Here is a 17,396-nt window from a genome sequence, read left to right as displayed (position 1 = left end):
TCTACTCACAGGCTTGTATTTTTTTCTTTTGTTTGTACTCGTATATCGGACAAATTTATGCTTTACTGAAAATATCCTTTCCTTTGTGAAACTATCACAATTATGAAGATGTTGACCCTTCACCAGTTTTGGTATGATAGGCTAAATTTAGCTGTCGATATCACGTGATAGATTGATATTCACGAGGAGGCATTACTTTCCTGGCAGGAAAATAAATATTTTTTATTGTTTAATATTTGATATATTTGATACGTGATCGAATTGAGCATTATAATTAACAGAATAAAGGTAACTTTTATTAGTAATCAAACACATACATTTTCCCCTTTATTCAAAATTGACGCAAATTATAGCGTGTATAGCTTTAAGCCAGTGTTGTAAAAAAGAGAATATTTCAGAAAATTAACGAAACCTTTAAAAAAAAAAGGTGGATTAAAATGTCTTTAGGGAATCGAAATCTAAACCCAAGCTGTCGTTTTAACTCATATCTGTCATTATACCTTTAATTATATCAGACAAAGAAAGCAGAGATAGGACTTCAATATTCAAAACCATGCTTGTTTCTTTTTAGCATAATTGGATTATTTGTATGTGATTAAAATTATTAAATTTGAATATGTTATGCATTATTAAAAGATATTTCCTTTTTAAACTTATAAGCTGTTGTAAGACTTATTGCCAATAAACTACGAAACGCCTGCAACAGATTAACTGCTTATGCATTTGGTATTTCAACACGTGTGATATGATGTCCGTTAAATTTTACCTGATAAATAATTTTTGGAGAAGTAAATTAAAAATCTACATTTATTTTGGATAAACTAGCCCGAAATGGCAAAAATAAGAGTAAAATGGTAAACACGCTTTGGCGGATCCAAGTCAGTTGGAGTTTTCATAAAATATGCTTGGAGTAGTATTGAATGATTAAGTAATAAGTGAATATATTTACCCGGAACTTATTTAGAGTATACATAGAAATAAAAAAAAATGACAAATATTGAATAGATAAAATGGGTCGATTTGTTTCTTGAAAGTGCGAGTTTAGTTTTAATGGATAGACGCTTGCGAAGTACGATCTCTGGTGAGAAAACCGGAGAGAACTTTCCAGAACGGTGTAATCAAGCACGCGGGTTGACAGGACGAGTAAGTCATGCATCGCAGACTGATACCTTTGATTGGAAATATTTGGTTGATTAAAACAAACTTAATGGATAAATTGAATGAATGTGATGCAATTTTAGTTTTGATGGAAAAAAAAACTTTCCAGGACGGGTGCTGACAAATTTGGTTTAAACTATGCAAACACATAAAAATAAATATTTCTTTTTTTATAATTTGATACATTTTTTAACATGACATTATGGTAAAACTTATACAAAAATCTGTACATAACGGACATATTGTGTTCTTCCGTTCTATACGTTAAAATCAATAAATGAGGAATGTAAAAAAGAGTAAGTTGAATGGGTTGAGTGGCAATTTTTTTTCTTTGAAACAATCTTTTATATGATATTATTATTTCAGTGGCAAATATTATAGGGAAATTTGACCAAAAGAACATAATTAAGAAATACGACGCATTAAATACTGACTTTCTGGTTTGAAATTAAATGAAAAGTCCGCTATTTTTTTCAGTCTACTGTTCAAAAAGAATTACAGGTATTTAACTTTATCTTTTTCATCCCTGTCTACTCCCCTTAATATCCAGCCATGCTGGTTGGGTTTTTTTTTTAAAGAAAGCTATTAAGAAAAAACCTGGACATAATATATATATATACATATTACATAAACAAAAGTGTGGATCTACATATTTAACATTGTATTAATTTAATGAATAAAAGGCTAATCTTTGCACTTGCACGGGATATCATCTACTTATTAAGATTTGTTTCTGTTCCTATGTAAAAATTAGATCCTTATGGTTACCACACCTTACCCCCAGGAATCATGACTTGATGAAACCAGAGCCTACACTACGTGAGGTTAATTCCTCACAATATACAGTCTTTCTTGCAAAATGGAGTTTTAAGAATACGATTTAAATAGCGTTTTCTCTATGTATTTCTATGTATAGAAAATCATCACCCGCCCAACACAAAAAATGTGGCCCAATTCTATTCCCCGTGATCATGAATAAAATAAAATGAAAGGTTGGACACAAAAAAGAATCTATACTATTTTACATTTTTTTTTTCCGGCCAATTTTTTTAAACATTTTTTTTTTAATTTAGCAAATAACAAATATTTATTTATATAACTTGAAAAAGATATGCATTTGAATTTTTTAAACTGAAAATTGAGATGAGCTTGGTTAAAGTCGATCCCGTTGTTTTGGAAAAGAAGTCAAAAATGTATAGAGTTTACAGACATATGGACGGACAAAAAAACTAACGGACGCCAGGCAAGAAGTGATCTGAATAGCTCACTTGAGCTTTCAGCTCACGTAAACAAAATAAGAGTCATGTACATTTACTGTGAAAAACTGTGATACAAACAAATCATTTACTGAGAAGTATCGAAATAATGCTGATTGTAATGTCAAAGTTAATTAATATCTTCATAGATACCTTCTAGTTCATCATTTGTGTGTACTCAACTTGTTTGTAATAACTCTATGAGTAAGAAAAGGAGATGTTTACAAATTGATGTATATCCTTAATGTACACTTAAAGAGTAACGAACAATTAACAGTTTGACAGTAAAAACTAATAGATCATACGATTAGCTTATGACCATTAGGAATATGTGGTTAAAACATTTTTTGAACATTTATGTGAGTATTTTATTTTTGATGGAGCACAGAGCTCAATTCATATTGTTTAACAATCTTTTTTTAATGTTAAAATGTTAAAATTAATTCATTGTTAAATTGTGTTTTTTTTTTTTTGGGGGGGGGGTGTTTACAGGTTACTAGGAAATAACTATACTTGTTTTTCTTTTCCTAACATAATCTCCTTTGTTCACAAATGGCGCCCCATATCAATATATTTTTTTAAATATTAATTAAAGCTTCCGGGTAAGATTGGTCCGGGTAAGGTTGGACCATAAACCATGAATCTTGCAATAATGAACTTACTTGCTTTTAAAACGTACTTAGTGGGAATTTTTGTGGCAGCTGGGTATGGTAAGTAGCATTATAAATATCAAGTAGTCGTCACGGTTTCGTTTGAAGGTGTAAGGAGGCCGATTTGGGTTTTTTTGGCCAAAACTTTTATCCGTAGGTAATTTACACCAACTATGATATAAAGGAGTGTGGTAAATAATAAAATTTACAATCTGGTGCTTCTTAAAATACAGGTACATAAGAATATATAAAAAATTGTCATTCTCCGCACTTCGAAGCAGATTAAAAATATTACAATAGCAATTATCCTAAAATTATAAACTGTGATTAGCAATATCATTTTCTACCTTATATTTAAAAAGTAATAAAATATACCGACTGTTTTTTTTAATGGGAGTCATTTTTCAAAATATCAGAATACACCAAGTTTCTTAAATATTTGCTATAATACAAATGTATTCAATTAAGTAAAACAGCCCTCAGGATAGTATTAATATGGGTGTAAGATTTTATAGGTGTACACATTTTCTTTTTCGTTTTTTTGTTATTTTTTATAAATTTTATTTTATCATAACGTTTAAAAAAAATAGTGAAAATTCTTACCTAACGAACAACAGAAACATGGGTTTAAAAATATATTCCTTTAAAAAACTAAATCAATACATTTTGTCTGTATTTTGTTTTATTTGGTCAATCAAATAAGTGGAATCGAAAACAAATTATGAAAGGGTATAAATACATTGTTTTTTACTTAAACTCGCAAAACATTCGCAATGAGGACTAAAGTCGGTATCCTTGATTATTAATTCTGTAATAGATTTTTTGTTTATTTGACTTTACTATCAGCAGTACTAAACACAAATATTACATTGTTGTCTTGATTTGATTGTCTAATCATTCAATATTTATTCGTTTGATGAGATATTGGCGCTTCTGATTGGTCAAAAAATTTCTTTGATACCTGCATCAATAAAAATTTTGCCGGATTTACTTTTCTCAACCGTTCTGATCTAACACTATTTATAGAACGGGAATTTCCAAAATAAACACTGTCAACAAAATGTAAAGTTGTGTCTGTTTATTGTCAGCAAACAAAATACAACTTTATAAACATAAAATTTTGAAAGTTTAACCTTAGAAAATAAACAAAACACATTATTTGATTCACGAAATATAAAATTAATCGTCTTCTCACGATTTCGTCTGCTTGAGATCAATCAACATTATTTTGAGGCTGGCTGCTCCTTTTCCAGAATAATTATAACGAACATATAGGCCTATACACTTTAACGGTAACTCTGCTGTTTAAATTTGGTAACGATGATTTTTAAATTTTCACACGTACGTGATCAGTCATCAGAATAAGCATCGTAAAGCAAAGCTATGAGCAATGCAACAACTCCCTTGGCGCATTCCAAGCGGCAGATATACCATTTAAGTACATCACTGGCAATCTACTTACCACAACGTTTACAAAAGTCGCCTATACATACTATTCTTTGTCGACATATCAACTATTTTCGTCCACGATCGCCTTTTCTTGGATGGTTATGTCCAGTTGCCTAAACACATGAAAACTAGTTTTATTACAAATCATTCTGCAAAATGAATAATATCACAAGCCATCGCATGTATTTTCCTTTCATTTTTCAATTCAGTCGGCTTACTATTTGTGTTTAATCCATAAAATTCGGCTCAATAGTTCTGCATCTGCTGAAAGTGCATCCATTGTTGCTGTTGTTGTTTTGAGATTTTCTTAATTGTTAAAGTATTACAAATAATAAAACACTTTAAAAAATGAAATACAGCTTATGAATGGTATTAGCACTAAATAAATACAAAGCATTTAGATTTTAGCAACAATGTTTATATATATTTAGTCCAAATTTCCTCTATCAGTTTTCAAATCCCCACCTATTTTTGATCCAATTTTACACAAAAAATTAACGATAATAAAAAAAAAAACATTTATAGTATCAAACTACTAATTTTGACTTTATTTTATTGGCATAAAATTTATATGAGGTCAATGATCAAATTTTTTTGATATGGTGTCTTTTATCGTTTTTAAGAATGTATCAATATTTTTGCAATTCGTGCAATACCCTTGTTTTTAATGAAAAAGTAAAATAAAACCAACGGTAAATATGCAAAATTATATAGACTAAAATATAAAACCTTAACTTTAAATATTAGAGTACTGCCAAAAAAGGTTTTAGTGGAAAAAACAAAATCTTCAAAATGTATTCCGAATTTCCTCTGTTTGGCAAAAAATCTATTTTTGTTTGAGCCTCATTCCATAAAAAAGTAAAACTATCGAACGTTATGACAATAATAATTCATTTAATCAAATATTGTTTTGTGTTTAGAACAAATTTTACTAATTACATTGAACTTAATAATAATCCAAATTTGGGAACTCAAATCCTGAGTAAACGCCTTAAACGCAATGAAATAATATAATATCCGAGTAAGATTGCAAAAAGTATCCTTTAAAGTCTCGCCATTATTATCTGAGAGTCGGGAACTAAAAGAAATGAGGATGTTACGCGTTCGCAGTAATATATTTTCGCGATTTGATAAAAAAAAAAAAGCGGGATGGGATCGCGGAATAAAGTACTCATATAATATAAAGTATTTACATTATTTATACCTTTTTTTTAAATTAGTCCTACAGATATCTGGAGCTCTATGAACAGAGTGAATATCACTAGGAATGTTTTATCTATCTATCTATCTATCTATCTAACTACCTATCTGTCTGTCTGTCTGTCTGTCTTTATCAAGTTTCATCATAAATGCAAAATTGTTTTAAAAAACCAGTGCAGGTACATGCTATGGTTAAAATAACATATGAACAATGCTGAGCAGATTTAAATATAAATAAGGAACTGAACATATTAATTCATAAAAAAAGCTTTCAATTTTACAATGTTCAATCATTAAAGGGTGCGACTGAACACGTAATGATAAAAATGTTTGCATCATTAGCGGTTGTGGGTGGAGATGGGCTGCTGTGCGACGCTCAATGATACAATTGTATTATCAGGCAGATATATATCCTTTGGCGTTGGCAAGGTCCCCGGTAAATGCAATAATTTATAACATTAGGCTATGCAGTTGCAATGCTTAATAACATTTATATCATTAAGCTTCACTAATAACGGTTGTTACTATATCCTAAAAGAAGAACTATGTGATGTCAATATTAGAAGAGTTAAAAAGGCGACAAAAGTGTCAGCACCATTTTACTCTATGATTTTTTGATATGTCTATTTAACCCCTGTTAACGTAAAAACATAAATGGGAGGACAAGATATCTATAGAAAAATTAAAAAAAAAATGAATGGGAACAATTTATTTTTCCATAAACAACCTATACAAAGACATTCCCGGTATTTAAGTATTTCAGAACATGTTTAATTTCGCGGATGATTTAATTCTCTTTGAAGTTTTCTTTCACAATAATTTTAAAACATTTTTACTCTTACTTGTTGTATTTTATTTTGGAAAGATGATTTATCTTACCATAAAACTGCCACCCAATCAACGACTCCCCCTGGTAGTAAGACGCTGTATGGCGCAGGCAATGCCGTGGATAGAAATACACAAACGTGTATGAGGACAGTAGACATAGGAACTAGATCTCTTAATACGACAGTGTGGTGGAAGGTGGATTTTGGTGGTGTGTACAGCATTTACAGCATCAACATTCTCTTTAAAAATTATAAAGGTCTTGGTGAGTATTTAATGTAGTCTATTTATTTTGGAAGAGTATGATAAATGTGTTTTTAGGAATAAGATCAAATTGCTTTCATGCATATTCTAACAACAAAAAGACTTAAATTGTATGTATGGAATCATCCTGAGGTATTAAATCATGACCCCATGGTTAGTATTGGACTACAATATGGCGATCATTTTTTAAATTCTTCTTAAAAAAACAAATAGGTCAAGCAATATGTCACTTTTGTTGAATCATTCTTAGATAGGATAGATTTTAATTTGTTTAAACCATGATTTAGATTCTCTAGATCTGGGGTAGGGTTTTGCCACAAATTTGATTATTATTTTTATTATCATATTTTTGAAATTGTTTTATAGAAAACCAACAGCGTGGCCGTTTTGCTGGATTTTCTCTGCATGTATCAAATACTGGTGACATATCTGGGTCTACTCTCTGTTACAAAGATGGTCCACACTTACCGCCCCTAAACTTTTCAACAGTTTGTATAGAACATGGACGATACGTCATATTTTACAACGAACGACTTGATGGAGTTATCTACCCAGACGGATATGAACTGCAAAATGTTTTTACTGCATTTTGTGAAGTAATAATACAAGGTACACTACCTTCTATGATTTTTTTTTAATTTAATGAAATTTTCAAAAATAGACCAGTATTGAATTTCACAGCAGCACGGACCCTTAATTGACACAAGTTCACAAGCTATTAAGTAATTAATGGGTTTAGGTTGTAAAGAATGACTTTACTCAGAATGCAAATGCATACCACTAATGAGAATATTTTATCGTTCGATTATGTGTTAGCCCATTAATCACAGTTCTATCTATCTTATTGTTTTTAAATATGAGATAGACTTTAAAGTGTTAGGGTAACAAATATCGTTACACAGGTATTGATATTGTCGTAAATCTTTTATAAATATTTGATAAAAACTATTTGATTTTTTATATTATATTTATTATTAAATTATATACATGTCTTTACAATCAAATAGACACGAAACAAAATTAGAATATTATGTTTTAAAAGTGAACTACGTTATTAGATACCATTATATTCATATTGATGCTGTCTTTAGGGGTGATTGTTACAAACATCGAATTCTCCATACCACGTAACAACTACTTACGCTTAATGAAGAATCGCTCATTACAAAATATGAAGCTGTTCAACGCCATGCCATCATTTGATATATCTTTTTAAATGAGATATTTTTGACGTCGTCGTCTCAATAACTGCCTGCAGGTGATCATAAAAATTGAAAAACGCACGAAAGCACGTTATGATTATTCGTCCACTCAAGTGACGACAGTCATTGACACGACGACGATAAAGATATATCACTTAATACTCATGTTTACATTCCATTATACATGAAATTATCTATTTGATTAATTATATATCAGTAATATTGCACATCAAGGAGTAAGTAAATGAGTAAAAGCGAGTACAGCAGTTTCTTTCTTTTTTTAACCGATATAAACTGGTGCACATAGACTGTAGAAAAGAACCTTCAATACATCATCCGTGAAATTCTGCATTTAACAACAAAATAACTTAATTGTTAATTAATTGTAAAACATGGTGTTTTAACAGCATATATGAGATACATTTTTCAGTCGATAACATAGAAAACAATGGTTGGGAACAACTTATGTTAACTACATGTAAATTTATCAGCAGCGTTTAGGTTGTTGCATCATATATTTGATAGATTTTTACTCGAAAGTTGATTGCAATTTTTCTTTAGAAACATTATTCTTTAATTTAAACATATTTTATTGAGTAATCAAATGGATCGGGCAACAAAATAAACCTATGTAAACCCTTCCCAAAATACAAAGTCAGGTAGTGGTGTAATTAAATTATTTATAGAATATAGTATTACCAGTTTACAGAGTGATATATATTATATTTTTTGTATACAAGACAAAGTATAATTTGATATTAAATAATGATTTTTAATCTTATCATAAATGAATTATAAGTTAATTTGTTGTTTAACATATCCATATTTTTTTCACAAAAACTTTTTTTCCATATTTGGTTCGATTGAAAAAGAGAAGTAGAGCGAACACTTTTTTGAAATGGTCCATTATAAAAAAATTTTACTAATTATATTTTTTATCTATTGTTTTATTGATATAAATATATCTTTAGTAACTCTACCTTTAAAAAATCATTAAATCACTATTGATTAAGTAAAGTCGTCTTAAGGAGGATAGAAACATTATGGAATTTTTATCTGAGGACGACATTATCAACAAATTCTCAAATATCCTAGAAATGTATACAACAATTATATGTTACAATATCTTTATCAACCTTATCATAATTTTGATAAAGGGTGTAACAAATTTGGAGTATACGGTTTTAACTGTAACATGACATGTCCCACCAACTGTAGAGACAACACATGTCACATACAAAATGGGAACTGTTTTACATGTAAACCCGGATGGACTGGAATATCGTGTGAAACAAGTAAGACCTATATCGATTTCAAGTAAAAAACAACTCGTATATAATAGGCAAAGTGATAGTTTAACGGTGTTTTAGAAAAAGAGTAAATAATTATTCTTATTTTTCTTGTAAAATACATTGACTTTTTAACTATGTTTTTATACATGTTTACTACCAGGTTAAGTTGTGACAGAGGTCCTTTTTTATTAAATAGAGTGTAAAGAAGGGTGGTTTGGTGAAAATTGTAGCCAACTGTGTTCAGGACATTGTAGAGACGATGCTTTCTGTAATCACGTGACTGGTCTATGTGACAGAGGGTGTGATTCTGGGTGGACTGGATATATGTGTGAAATGGGTAATTATTTATAATCTCTTTTTAACAATCACTATAAAATTTAAATAGCTTTTATTACTAAAATAAAAAAAAATAAGATATACATTGAAACAAAAGTATGTACTTTTTAATTTAAAAAATAATAACAAATATATTAATAAATATCTATGTAATGGCTTGTTGTCTACATTTGTCGTCAAAATGTCATTTTGCTAGATACTGGACCCTTAAGCAATACATTATCATCCGCTTTTGTTTAGAGTATAATTAGTAAAAAAAATTCAATTAAAACCCCATATACTTGTTCATTAATAAGGAGAGTGTGACAGAATAATTTAAGATACATGAATGTTATTTATATATACTTCTGTGCTAAAACATGCTTTAATGCTTTAATTTACATAAACATTTTATTGTGAAAAGGGTTATAATTTTAAAAAAATATCCCTGTACAGTTTGTATATTTTTAATGCTAATATCAAATAATCATATACATTAAGATAAATTTATTTACTTTTTGATAAAAAAAAATCCTATAACAATTATAAAGATAAAATTATACGTAATGGCATTTTGTCAACATTTGTCATCAAAACAAATGCTATCATCAATTTCGTTTGGAGTATTTTAAGAACAAAAACTCATTCAAAACCCCATATACTTGCTTACTAAAAGGGAGAGTGTGACCGATCTACTATAGATACATGTATGTAATTCATATATACATGTACTCGTGTGTATAAAACACGGATTATCTTTTTAACATACACATTATATGTGTGAAATTATATATACCGGTTACAGAGTGTGTTAACGGTACATATGGATATAACTGTGTCAACAGCTGTAGTGGTCATTGTCTGAATAACTCTCCATGTAACAAACAAACTGGACACTGTGATATTGGGTGTACTCCGGGATATGCTAACATGGACTGTAGCAAAAGTAAATTGTTTACATATTTTAATATATTCAGGGGTTTCTATGAAAAATACCAAAGATAACTACTGTGGAAAATGAAATTTGTTTTTACTTTATCTTAATTTGTTCATTATGTTTTAGTATGTTTATCTGGATATTACGGAACAAATTGCAGTGAACGATGTAGCGGTCATTGTATAAACAATGAACCCTGTGATCACGTCAGCGGTGTATGTCCTCATGGTTGTGAAGACGGTTACACGGGACAACTATGTAACAATTGTACGAAGTTCATTCACATGCATTGATCAGGACAGTGTTTTCTACTGTTTTTTAATATGCAACATATCATAAGCTAACAAACAGTTCATCATTTGAACATAATTATCAAATAAGAATTCAAATAATTTGAAACTTAAAATTTGTTTTAATTTTGCAAGTTTGGGTTTAATTACATTAAAAGAGCATCGTCATGTGTTCATAAAGTCCAATTCAAAAACTTCAAAATATATTTTTGATGGCTTATACCTTTTTTTTTTACTATTTAGCATGCGTTGAAGGCTTCTACGGTACAAACTGCTCCTTGAGGTGCCCTCCTAACTGTATAGTATGTCGACACACAGATGGCCATTGTTTCTGTAAGATTTTTTCTAATTATAACTTGCTTTTTGCAGAAATTTGCATACAATGTACATTTATTTCTTTCCTCGATTAGCACTTTACATACAGTATATATAAGTGGATGCAGTTACATTTATTAGAAAGTAAACACATGTGATTTCATGGAAGTATTTTTTATTTGTTTGCAGATACTCGTTTTTACTTGAACACACCGTTACAACAACAAGGGAAAAAAAAGAGCCGAAAATACAGTCACCACCATCTGTTGCTTTAAATAGTTTTATATTTCAGCTTGCAAGGAAAGATATCATGGCAGAAATTGTTCACTGGTTTGTTTTCCTAACTGTAAATCTGACACATGTCAACAAACAGATAGCTTGTGTATGTGTGATGCAGGTTGGAATGGAGACAATTGCACAAAAGGTAGATAGTATATTGTATTTATAGTAATGTAGCGGAAATACATGCCATATTCACGATGGAAAGTGTTTATCATGTAAACGTGTAATAACGGAGAAATTCTGCTTAAATATATACATTGTTTTACAAACAGTTAACATCAATTCGACTAAAATACTCATTAGACCATAAAAAGTTTTAAGTAGTGATTTCTTTATCGATATTTGGCAAAAGCTTGGTTTCAATTTCAAAACATGAAAGAGTGATGACGTTTTGTTTTATTTTGGCTTTTTTTCCTAACAGAATGTGAAAAAACGTGGTATGGTGTAAACTGCAGTCATCGGTGTGCAGGTCATTGTAAAGACAATGATACTTGTGATCACGTGACTGGTCAGTGTGCCGGAGGATGTGATGCAGGTTGGACAGGGTCTCTCTGTAATAGAGGTACAATCTTTATAACATGGGGAAAATATTTGAAACAGCGAGGATGTCAATTGGTTTTTTTAAAAGCGCCAGAATTTTTGTCAGCTAAACACTTATAAAAAGTGCAAATCTTTGATTTTTGGCCAACACTATTATAATTGTGCAATTAAGTATTTAAATATAAAATTGAGAACCGTTGCTATGGTAACAAGCTTGTAAATAAGGAAAATTATAATATTTTTAAGCATCTTTGAATGGATTTTATTCACTTAAAATAAATAAATATATAAAATCAAATGGTGAGAAAAAAAGTATGCTCTTAACTTAAATGACACTTGAAAAATATCTGAAATTTTCTAAAAATAACTGCCGTTGTTATGGACTTTTACACAACTTAATTTTTCATAAAAACAACACTTCTCTGTTGCATAACAAAGCTTGTTGTGGTATATAATGAAAATTTATATATTTATTACAAGTTCCAACTAAACAATTGCAATAAGATTCTAAAATCGGGAATTAAAGCATATCAAAATCAGCTTCATTTTCTCAGTTTTTCCTATTTTTTGGCCTTGTTGCTATAGCAACGGATGTCAATTTTCAAAATAAAATTTATATAGCATGGACATTGATATAAATGTAAGAATTTAACAGTTTCCTATTTCTGCTTATTAAAAAAACGCAAAATAATGATTTCAAAAATTTGTAACGGTTTTCATGGTAACATTTGTAAAGTATTGGTTTCTCCGTCGATTTTTTGATATAATTAAATAATTGAAAATAGGCTGTTTAATGTCTTTGATTGTTTACAAAGCCTTCTAATATGGGTTCAAACTAGGTAAGTTTTCCTAGTTTTCCATCTTTAGCCTAGGTTACAATGGCAACGGCTACCCCTAGCAACCAACTTTTATTGGTTCTTTGCGTTTTACACCTAGGTGTGTCCATTTATGAAATATAAGGAAAATTGGTGACTATGCGTGGCCACCACTTTTATAAATCTTTGATTCTTACATAGAATTGATCTTAAAAGACAAAGAATGTTATGAATTTCATGTTTCAAAGTCTCCTATAACAAAACTTTTGGCTCATAGAAAGTTTGAAAACTTGCTGGTTTTGATAATAAATATTTTAACGGAGTAAACATCTCTCGATAGTGTGAATATATTTAATCATGAATTTTTAAAACAAAGCAATAGCTTTTTTTTAAAAATCCCACTTACTTATGTATATAGTTAAAATGAAAAATGTCAATAGACCCCTTCACGATAACTGCGGTACTGCTCTCTTGCAGGGCAAAATGATATACTTTGCCGAAATTTCAGAAGATAGATAATTAAATGACGTAAATGAAACAATTGACGTTACGTCATATTTCACCAAACCATGTCATTTTGCCCTGCAAAAGAGCAGTACCGCAGTTACCGTGAAGGGGTTAATATAAAAACTGTCAATCATCTAAAAAAAAACATAACACGAAATACAAATTCAAAGAGGTAGGATCAGGTGCGTAGGAGGAGTGACCAAACTTCTTCTGACCGGTTACACCTGCCGTGTGTTCTTTGTCGTAATCGGGGAAAAAAAGGTAGTCCGTGGACAATTAGATGATTAATTATGGCCAAACAATTAGTATGAAAAACGTCAATCAGCATGCGACCCGGCAAAAGGGTTTTTTTTAAATTAATTATTTTTTTTTAAATAAATACATTAATTTGTCAAATGAAAAGATGTAAATATAAGATGTAAATATAAACAATAAAGTGTTGTTTTTAATGATTCATGCGGGTTATAAAGGTAGCAGAAAAAATACATTACACGCTAACATGGATTTTGTATTGTTTCTACAATGTTGGAACTTTCATATCACTCAGGAATCACTAAAGAAAACATTTTATTATTTTAATGAATATAGAAAGAATAAGGTTATGTAGGAATTGCTTTTTGTCACTGCATGAAAGAAAGTCTTATAATCTTTATATTGAACATAAATATCAATCTGATTAAGAAATGATCATGACACCCATTTAGCATACTAAGAATTCAGAATGATAACAACAGAAAATTAAGGAATTTTTTAGCCCATAAAAATATCATAAAACGACATGTAATTCAAAGCAAAAGGAAAAAACATGCGATTTAATAAACAGGAATAAATTTTAATATTAATTTTATTTTGCATAAATTTTGAAATCAACTACCCCGATGTTATTGTATATTTTAAACTATAAGAGCATTTTCCTACATTTTAGTTACCACATTAATACATAAGCTCGATATTGTTTTTACAAATAGTTAAAATGTACGACATACACACTGTAAAGGATTTTTGAAAACATTACCAAGGATTGAATATCTTTCACGTTTGCATTGAATTTCATTCTCAATATTTTTTTCAAACCTTGTTTAGAATTTAATGGATAGAATTTAAACGCATTATTGACCACGTTCTTTAATAAATCAAAATAAAACTTTTTGCTTTAATCTCTATACTTGTTTAGATACTGTCGGGTAATATCTTCCGAGTTATTCTGAACTAAGTGTTCATCTCGTCTTCTGTGCGTTCACCGTTCACTTTGAGTTTGCGTTTGCACACTATTTGCGTGCTAAGTTCGCCCACCGTTTACGCTCGACAATCGTTCGACAAATTCCGTTCAGTGTACTGGCACTGCTCATTCTGTAATTGCTTTTCTTTAGCTGAACGTTTGCTCTGGGACTTTAAAACTCAAGGAACATCATCTTAAATAATCTGTTTCTGTTACAGAGTGTATTGACGGAACATACGGATTTGACTGCGTTAATAACTGTAGTGGTCACTGTCTGAACAATTCCTCGTGTGAAAAACATAATGGACAATGCAAAAATGGTTGTAATCCGGGATATACTAATTTGTTATGTAGTGGACGTAAGTAATAAACCATACATGTAAATTATTCATGCAAACTTCATCTAATGTTTTATAAAAGTAATCTCAGTCACAGGATGAATCTATGCTATTCAGTCAACTGAAATGTGACTGAAAGATAATTGAAAGATGCATGAATGGCATAGCTGTGCTATTCAGTCACCTTTCCAGACCATTCAGTTAACATTCAGTTGACTGAATGGCAGAGCTTCATCCTGTGAGCATATTTAATGTTGATTGACAGATGTTCTACAAAATTCAAATGATGATAAAGACATCTCAACACCAACCATATTTCTTCTAGTATCGGTAATAATAAACGTTGTTTTGTTCACCGGCTGCTTTGCACTTATATGGTGAGTCTTTCTTTAGGTAATCTCACTGTTCAAAGTATTCAAAATTTTTCGTCTTCTTATGTTTTAGCAATGCAATGTTCTTTTACAATATGTGGTTAATTGATTACACTATAAAACTAAATAATTATGTAGTAATTATAACAAGCATCGCTTTCATTGTGTTACATATTTGTTTAAGGGGAATTTACACCAATAGGGTCTCTATTCTTGGTTTCAATTATCCATGCTGGAAAAGGTCCAAACACTACGCAGACTCAGTCATTAAAACTGATGAAGATCAACACTATCAAGAACTTGGTCCACCAAGAGAAGAAATTTCAATAACCTATCAAAATACTGTACTGCAATGATGAAATAACTCTCAACAATTTGCAAAAATGTATGTGTAATAACAGATATTAAAAGATGGACATTTATGAAATCAATAGAAACACTTTTCTTTAGGGGACAAGAGACGAACAATTTGGTTACTGACCAAACATGTGTCGGCTAAACCATATTTGTTATCGTTACAAGTGAACAGTTCAACATTGATTATAATGCACATTTATATTTGAAAATATGCCTTTAGATTATAAGAATTTCATATAATTAATTTTAAGCCAGTGTTAAAAAAGATAATATTTATGAAACTTATAACTCAACTAATTACACTCTAATTTTGATTGCCTAACAAAAATGCCCTACTGAAGCATTGTAAATATCAAAATCGGAAAACTAATTTTTGAAAAAAAGAAGCTGTCAATATGACAGCAAACCTGTGTGAACAGTATGGATACTGTGGATACTTATGGGATACTTATGAGTTTTATGAAAATAAACAAAAACTTCAAAAAATCTAAACCCAAATTGTCGTTTTAACTCATTTAACTGCCATTATACCTGTAATCCGTAGCTTATATGAGACAAAGAAAGAAGAAATAGGACCTCAATATTCAAAACCATTTCTTGTTAACAGATTTGGATTATTTGCATGTGATTTGAAATTATTAAATCTGAAAAAGTCGTTTTTTATCATTTTTATCATTTTTAAAAGATATTTTCTTTCTAAACTTATAAGTTAAGACATTTTGCCAATAACCTACGAAACGCCTGCACCAGATTAACTGATTATGTATTTGATATTTCAACACGTGTGTTATGATGTCCGTAAGCTATCATTGGATTTTACCAGATAGATAATTTTTGAGAAGTAAATTTAAAACCTACTTTTATTTTAGATAAACTTGTCCGAAATAGCAAAAATGAGAGCACGGTGGTAGACACGCTTTGGCGGATCCAAGTCAGTGGGAATTTCATAAGAAAAATATGCTTGCAATGAAATAATATTGAATGAATATGTTAAAAGTTTATATATATTATACTCGGACCTTATTTAGGGTATACATAGAAAAACAATTTCGAAAATATTGAATAGATAAAATGAGTCGATTGTTTTTCGAAAGCGCGATTTTAGTTTTGATTAAGAGACGCTTGGGAAGCACGACCTCTGGTGAGAAAACCGGAGAGAACTTTCCAGGACGGTGCAATCAAGGACGCGAGTTGACAGGACGAGTTAGTAGATCCATGCATTGCAGACTGATGTCTTTGATCGGCAATCCATGGTTAATAAAAAATCTTAATAAATGGAATGAAAGAATCTGATGCGATTTTAGTTATGATGAAAAAAAACAAACTTTCCAGAACGGGTGCTGACAACTTTGGTTTAAAGTATGCAAACACATAAAAATAAATATGTTTTTGTTATTTCATACATTTTTTAACATGACATATTAGTAGTAAACCTTATACATAGATTTGTCCATAATGGACATACAGTCGCACCTGTATTAAGAGGCCACTAGTGGGACAATTATAAACTGGTAGCTTAAGACAAGTGGCTTTTTATTCAAGGTTTCAAATTAATGAAGGACAAATAGCGAGTATATTCATTTTGGCTCTATTGCACAGATATATTAATAACAAATGTAATGGTGGCGTAAACAGAGATGGTGAATGCGTAGCTCGCGTCGCCAAATAAACAGTTTATATTAATTTTAAATGGCCGTTTTAATTCAATTTATCTAACAGCGGATTAAGAGCAAAATATTTTCTGCTAAATACGCTCAAACAATTATTTTCAGATGTTTAATGCGGTAAACAAACAGAAGTAGTGTTTCCGTACA

The 17,396-nt window shown here is 30.2% G+C and overlaps 1 protein-coding gene across 1 annotated transcript; it reads left to right on the top strand.

Moving 5' to 3' along the window:
* The first annotated feature begins 3,014 nt into the window (after positions 1 to 3,014).
* Positions 3,015 to 15,555, top strand: LOC117688114 (multiple epidermal growth factor-like domains protein 11). Its single transcript, XM_066085005.1, has 12 exons — positions 3,015 to 3,124; positions 6,579 to 6,803; positions 7,169 to 7,411; positions 9,162 to 9,299; positions 9,493 to 9,633; positions 10,417 to 10,557; positions 10,675 to 10,815; positions 11,082 to 11,171; positions 11,446 to 11,577; positions 11,857 to 11,997; positions 14,735 to 14,875; positions 15,428 to 15,555. Exons 1-12 carry the CDS (start codon positions 3,052 to 3,054, stop codon positions 15,553 to 15,555), a joined length of 1,734 nt encoding a protein of 577 aa, XP_065941077.1. The 5' UTR covers positions 3,015 to 3,051.
* The last annotated feature ends 1,841 nt before the right edge of the window (positions 15,556 to 17,396 follow it).

The sequence above is a fragment of the Magallana gigas genome, chromosome 1, assembly GCF_963853765.1.
Source record: "Magallana gigas chromosome 1, xbMagGiga1.1, whole genome shotgun sequence".
NCBI classification, from domain to species: Eukaryota; Metazoa; Mollusca; class Bivalvia; order Ostreida; family Ostreidae; genus Magallana; species Magallana gigas.
Note: the sequence above shows the minus strand (reverse complement) of the source record. Positions and strands in the feature narration are given on the sequence as shown.